The sequence below is a fragment of the Microtus oregoni genome, unplaced genomic scaffold, assembly GCF_018167655.1.
Source record: "Microtus oregoni isolate MIOR12 unplaced genomic scaffold, Mior012 000007F_ref0000211, whole genome shotgun sequence".
Classification (NCBI taxonomy): Eukaryota; Metazoa; Chordata; class Mammalia; order Rodentia; family Cricetidae; genus Microtus; species Microtus oregoni.
In genome coordinates, this window is record NW_024543066.1 from 11429877 (window position 1) to 11436903 (window position 7027).

At 50.3% G+C, this 7027-nt stretch overlaps 1 protein-coding gene across 1 annotated transcript; it reads right to left on the bottom strand.

The window, feature by feature from the left end:
- Prf1 (perforin 1) lies at positions 1-6827 on the bottom strand. Its single transcript, XM_041656334.1, has 3 exons — positions 6787-6827; positions 4169-4740; positions 1-1591 (listed from the first exon to the last, which is right to left on the bottom strand). The coding sequence occupies exons 2-3, from the start codon at positions 4702-4704 to the stop codon at positions 463-465; spliced, it is 1665 nt and encodes a 554-aa protein (XP_041512268.1). The 5' UTR covers positions 4705-4740; positions 6787-6827; the 3' UTR covers positions 1-462.
- Positions 6828-7027: the final 200 nt, after the last annotated feature.

The window sequence follows — 7027 nt, forward strand, 5'->3', positions numbered from 1 at the left end:
ATATTCTTGATTTGTCAGGAGCAGAACGAGGGACAAAAGGCACACAGGAATCGGGGCACAGAGGTCCTCTCAAACAAACGATCTTGCTGTGTCAAGGAGGGAGGGTCTTAAAGTTCGGCGGAGACAGCCTGTTGGCCATCTGCTGGGTTCCTGGCCACTGTTTGTGGTGTGCAGCAGTAGGACTTGGTGACAGCGGAGGACTGAGGCAGTGTGGACAGGGAGGGTCAGGGAAGCTCTAGTTCAAGTCTTAGTCTCTGCTGCATATTAAGCCATTGTGAATCCCCCTGGGCGAATTCAGTTGAGCACTTCAGGGTGCGCTATTTTGCTATTTGGTTTTTTGTGTGTGTGAGACAGGGTTTTCCTCCGTATATCTATGCCTCCCAAGGGATTAAAGGCCTATGCCACTATGCCCGGCTCACAAGGCATGCTGCTTTTTGTTTGTTTGTTTGTTTGTTTGTTTTTTTACCACACAGCCCCACTGCGGTTTCCTGGAGGATCTCCTAGGTAGCTCACGGGGGCATACTCCAGGCAGGTCTGTCCAGTCAGGTGGATTAAACAGTCGACTTTATAGTGGAATGTAATACTGCCATGGTTCAGGTTACAGGTCGTCACATGGTTACCAGCCTTGGGAGACCTGTCACAAGAACCAAGAAGGTCATCGTCCCAGCCATTGTCAGCATCCCAGACCTGTACCCTCAGGGGTCCGCCTGTGGCCAGGAGCACATCCCCGAAGTCCAGCTTGTCAGTCCACTTGGGGTGGTTATTGTTCCACACTGTGCTGGTCCTCAGCTCCTGGCCGCCAAAGAAGACCTTCACATAGGCGTCAGAGGCTGTAATGTAGTCTCCCCACAGATCCTTTGCCTGGAAATTGGTCACCAGCAGGCGGGCCAAGCCCCTCTGGCGTGGACAGCAGTCCTGGTTGGTGGTCTTCGAGTTGTGGCATACGCATTGGCATGAGTCCCGTGTGTTCCTATGCTGGCCTACCCTACAGGGTCGGTTACAGTTCTGCCAACGAGCCCTGCCTACCACATAATGGCTGATAGCCTGTCTCAGTGCCTCCCGCCTCGGGTCCACATCTTCCACCAGCACGTGCAGGGACTCCAGGCTGTAATCCACTAGCCCAGGGCTGCTGACCAGCGAGGTTATCCAGGTTGAGAACTGTTCGGGGGTAGCCTGGTTTCCGAAGAGCAGGTCTTGCGTGGAATCGAGGTGGCCGCCGACCACGTCGACTTGACGCTCTCGGTAGGCCTGGTGGAAAGAGGTGGTCATCTTGTGCTGTTTCTTCTTCTCCTCGCAGGCTTTGTACTCACTGGAGGCACTGGCCTGGGCACCAATGCTGACCTGGGCCTCCACGTTCAGGCAGTCTCCTACCTCGTCAGCGGTGAGCCCTTCCAGGGTCAGCTGACATGTGCGCAGGGCTGTGAGGACGGAGACACGGCCACCTAGGTTCATAGCCGTAATAAAGTGGGTACCGTAGGACGAGATGAGCCTGTCATAAGCATCCTTCGTGGAGGTGTTGAAGTTGGGGGGAAGCCTCCTGATTGCTCTTCTGAAATCGGGGTGCAGTGGGGGTTTTTGGACCAGGCGAAAACTGTGGGGGGAGCAGAGCGTTAAAGTAGTCTAGTGGGTGGCATTTCCCTGGCTCAGTTCAACCTTCAAGGCCCCTCCCCCATACATACACAGAGATATGAAAGTAGAATGGGGCTATATGGTACTAGTTGGGAAATGGGAGGGGTTAGCAGGAGCTGGGATAAGAAATAATGTGATTAAAATATATACATGTAATGAAACCCATTGTTATTTAAAATTAATATATGCTATCTAAAAACATAAAGTGTGTATACGTGGGATGTTGTGCAAACTGTAATTTATCTCAATAACAAAAACCCAGAGTCAGATATTGGGGTAAATGCTGAAAGATCAGAGAAGTAAAGGAGTCAGTCACTAGAGAGACTTTTTACCTCTACCGAATCCTCAGATCAAAGTAGGCAGATCCTGTCTCCGGGAATCCTCAGACTGCGTGCTATGAGCACCTGTCTCTTCCGCCTTAGATTCCTCTCTCTGCCCAACCATATCACTCCTGTCTCTACCTCTCCAGTGTTGGGATTAAAGGCATGTGACTCCCAAGTGCTGGGATTAAAGGTGTGAGCCATCACCACCCGGCTCTGTTTCTCTCTCTCTCTCTCCCTCTCTCTCTCTCTCTCTCTCTCTCTCTCTCTCTCTCTCTCGGTTTTTAGAGACAGGGTTTCACTGTAGTTTTTAGAGCCTGTCCTGGAACTAGCTCTTGTAGACCAGGCTGGCCTCGAACTCACAGAGATCCGCCTGCCTCTGCCTCCCGAGTGCTGGGATTAAAGGTGTGAGCCGCCACCACCTGGCTCTGTTTCTCTTTTAGACTGAATCAATCTTGTGTAGCCCAGGGTGGCCTTGAACTCACAGAGATCTGCCTGCCTCTGCCTCCTGAGTGCTGGGATTTAAAGTGTGTGCCACCACTCCCTGACCTCTATGGCTAACTAGTAGCTTAGCTCTGCATTCTGATCTTCAGGCAAGCTTTATGTGTTAGAACATAAACAAAATATTACCACAGTGGAGTAAGGGTTAGAGTGTCTCAATGGGTAAACTTTGTTGCTGGGCCTGCCAACCTGTGTTTGGTCCCCAGAACCCACACAGTAGAAACAGAGAAAAGACACTTTCACAGGCTGTTTCCCGATCTCCACACGCTTGCTGTGACACACAGATGCACAAGCTAAATAAGTACAGACATAAATCAATGAAATAGAAATAGTTTTTAAAAGCCCGAGAAACCAGTGCAGAAGACGTGGAGTCACTGTATCCATGCAGTGAGGAGGAAGGACACACCCAGGTTTCCTGTCTCTGTCCTTACCCAGGAAGGACACCATGGGAGGCTGACCATGCCTGGGAGAGAGGGCTTAGGCGCTCCCTGCCTGTACGTAAATGTCACCAAGCTTGGGCTCAGGAACAGTCTCACTTCCATCCCGTTTTTCTCCAGATGTGGGTGCTCATAAATAGAGGAGGCCTTTCATGAATGGATGGATACATGCATACATACATACATACATCCATGATTGATAGATACATAGATACGTAGATGGTAGATAGATAGATACATAGATGATAGATAGATACATAGATGATAGATAGATAGATAGAAAGATTATAGATAGATACATAGATGATAGATACATAGATGGTAGATAGATATATAGATGATAGATAGATGATAGGTAGATAGATAGATTATAGATAGATACATAGATAGATACATAGATGGTAGATAGATACATAGATAGATAGATTATAGATAGATTATAGATAGATACATAGATGATAGATAGATAGATAGATAGATAGATAGATAGATAGATAGACAGATAGACAGGCAGGCAGGTAGACAGGGCTGTAGGATCTGTAATCTAAGGATGAGTGCCCTGTAGTTTTGTTGGCAACATAGAATCGTCTGAGTCCCAGTGAGGGACTCTCTAGATCAGGCTGGCCTGTGGGCATGCCTGTGGGGGATTGTCTGGACTGCTCAACTGATGTGGGAAGAAGACCCAGCTTGAAAGTGGGCAGCACTGATTCCTATTTTTGGGCCCTGGACTGTATACGAATAGAGGAAGGTAACTGAGTAGTAAGCATGAATGCATGCATTTCTCTCTGCTCTTGACTGTGGGTATCACGTGACCAGCTGCTCCAAGTTCCTGCCGCCTTGACATCATGTAATAATGGACTGTGACCTGGAAGTGGGGCTAAAACAAGCCCTCTCTTCTTAGCTTCTCCTTGGTCAGGACATTTTATCACAGCAACAGAAATGAATCTGGAGCAGTGGTTCTAAACTTGGGGGTCACGACCCCACAGGGGGTGTGTCACATAGCAGATATTTAAAGCACAATTCATAACAATAACAAATTACAGTTATGATGTAGCAACTAAATAATTTTATGGTTGGGGTCAGCACAACATAAGGAACCATGTTAAAGGGTCATAGCATGAGGAAGGTTGAGAGCCACTGGTCTAGAACAGTCAGGATTTAGTGTCCTTCTGTGAAGCTGTCTGTAGACTCTATGCTGCTGTTTCAGAGCTCCCAGACCCCTGAAGGGTCCCACTACTCTTCCGGCTCCTCTCTCCCACTGCGCGCTGCCCCAGCTCTTACCTGTACAGGTGACACTCCACTGTATCAGAATTAAAGCTGTACTGGTCCTGATGGGTCTTCTCTGTTGCAAAGTTGGCTACCTGGGAGTGGGAACCAGCCATGGACACGCGCATGCTTGCCTCGGGCTTGGGGTTCACATCCAGCCCCACACGCCAGTCATTATTGATGTTAGCAGCTGCATCCCGGGCCACACCCTCCGTCGAGCTGACTTTGGCTGTGGCCACTTTACGCTGGCAGCCTGAGCTGTGAGGCCGCCAGTGGGCAATGGCCAGAGGCAGGCGTTGTATAGCATCTTTCTGCAGAGCATTTTTACAGAGAGTACAAGTACGGTCAGGCCTCAGGAAATTCATTGTGTTCACTGGGAAGGAGCCGGAGCGGCGGAGGGTGGTCACGTCCACACCTTCCCCAGCCAACCATGCCCCTGGCACGAACTTGCGCTTCTCCTTGCATTCCGACCGAGGGGCAGTGTAGCAGGGAGCGGGGATAGGTGGTGGCAGCAGCAGGAAAAGGCCCAGGAGGAACAAGTGAGTGGCCATGGAGCTGTGGGTACAGCTGCCGTGAACTCTGGAAAGCTGTGGAAACAAGGATGAAGGATGCTGACCTCACACACTACTAGGGATCGTCAGGGAGAGAGACTGAAATAACTCTTTAGTGACTGCATGCCAGAGCTGGCCTCGTCCATTGTGCAGAGAGGCCCAGAAAGGTTAAACGTATAGCCCAGAGTCACACAGCCAGGAGGAGCCCCGTGCTGAGATTTTACTATCTCAGACCTAGTGGGAATCAAGATTGATGACTCTGACCCTGGGCAATGGATGGGGTGTGGGGAGATGGCTCCCACTGTAAGAAGGGGCAAAGCATCTATAATAGGTTTAGGCTTTAGAGAAGTTTTCTACCCACAACAGGGTGCCTTTTCCTACCGGATTCCGCTCTCCTGTCCCGGGGATGGACCCCAGAGCCTCATGCACGGTAGGCAAGTGCTCTGCCTCTGAGCCACACTTTACCTCTTTATTTATTTATTTATTTATTTTGAGACAAGGTATCGTTAAGTTGTTCAGGGTGACTTTGAAGTCCCTTTGTAGCCCAGACTCTATGCTCTAGAGGAGCTAGGATCTTATGCCTGTGGTCCCAGGCAGGGCTCCTAGCTAATCCTTGCTCTCTGTTTCTAATTGTAGCGCTCACTTCTGTCTCTCCTTGCAGTGCGCTCCCTTCCCCTCCCTGCACTTCCCATTTGCCTCCTGGAAGGGCACTAGCTCCAATGCTACAGTGAACAATGGCTGCCCTGTGTCTGCGCCCTTGGCTCTCCTGTGAGGGGCTTTGAAGTGTGCCTTCCCCTGCTCAGGTTTCCTGTCTTGACATTCCCCACCAAGTTCTTTGTACTTGGACTAATGGGAGGGACAGACACCTATTTGTTGCCAACTACTGGGCAACAATCACCTGGATTGTTGATCAACAATCAACTAGAAGGTTCTTCCTTGCTTTGAGATGGGTTAGGGGCCCACTTTTGATTCCCAGTCTAGCTCCGTTCCACTTCAACAGTTCTTAGCCCATGGATCACGACCATTGGAAAATGTGTTTCTGATGGTCCTAGAAACTGAGACACTGCTCAGGAGCAAAACTGCAGTTATGAAGTCACAGCGATAGACCTGTTGCTCTATCTCCTTCCAGGGCCCTCAGAGATCATTTTCCTCCACTGTCTGCCATGTGCAGCAGGTTCTTAGGCGAGGGAGTGGGTGCAGAAGTGTCTCTCACACCTAGCTGCAGGCTTTCATGCCCTACCCAAAAGCAGTGACTTGGAGGCGGAGTTCAGGTGACATGTGGGACTGAGAGACAGACAGGCAAAAGGGAATCCTGTCAAGCTTTCTGGTCATCCTGCTTAGGTGACCAGAATGCTCCTGACACTGATCCAGGTTCATCAATTCCCTTCTGGAACTCATTGTATTGTTAGATAGTCTGTCTACAGGATTTTGCTTCTCCCTCCCCTCCCCTCCCCTCCCTTCCCCTCCCCTCCCCTCCCTTTCCCTTTTCCCTCTTCCCTTCCCTCTTCCCTCCCTTCCCCTCCCCTTTTCTTCCCATCTCCTTCCTTCCCCTTTCTTGCATCTTTTGTGACAGGATCTCGCTGCCTTCCTGATGGTAGAATCATAGGTGTACCTCACACCAGGAGACCCATTTCCATATTATAAAGACTCTCACTGGGGACTGGAGAGATGGCTCAGCGGTTAAGAGCACTGGCTGCTCTTCCAGAAGTCCTGAGTTCAATTCCCAGCCATCACATGGTGGCTCATAACCATCTGTCATCAGATCTGGTGCCTTCTTCTGGTATGCAGACATATAGGCAGGCAGAATACTGTTTACATAATAAATAAATAAATCTTGAGAAAAAAAAGGAAAACTGCCAGGACTTGAAATAGCCTTTGAGACTGTGGACAGTCTTCATTTACACACGAGCCCAGAGTGGGCACAAGGCCGATGAAGGAGTTAGTGACCAACCTGAAGGCTTTCGGAGACCCAGGGCTCACGTTTTATGGTCCTAGCACTGCTGGCTCCTTCGGGCTCTGCCTCCCAATTCTCTTTCCCAGTTTATCCCAGCCCCTCTGCTTCCCACCCTTCCTCTCCCGTACCTGAAGTCCCACAGAGATGCTGCAGTACAGGGGACACCCGCACTCCCGATGAACGCCTTTGAAATGGTGCTGCGGTCCCCAGGCAGGCCCACCCTAGTCACCGTCACATCACTACTGCTTCCTGCCCTGCCCCCAGACTGTGGTCACAGGTCCCCACCAGCACCCACCCTGTTGTCACCTCGTCATCCGGTCTATGACAGCCTTCAGGAAGTCAGCTGTGAAGGCCAGGGCTTCATCTGCC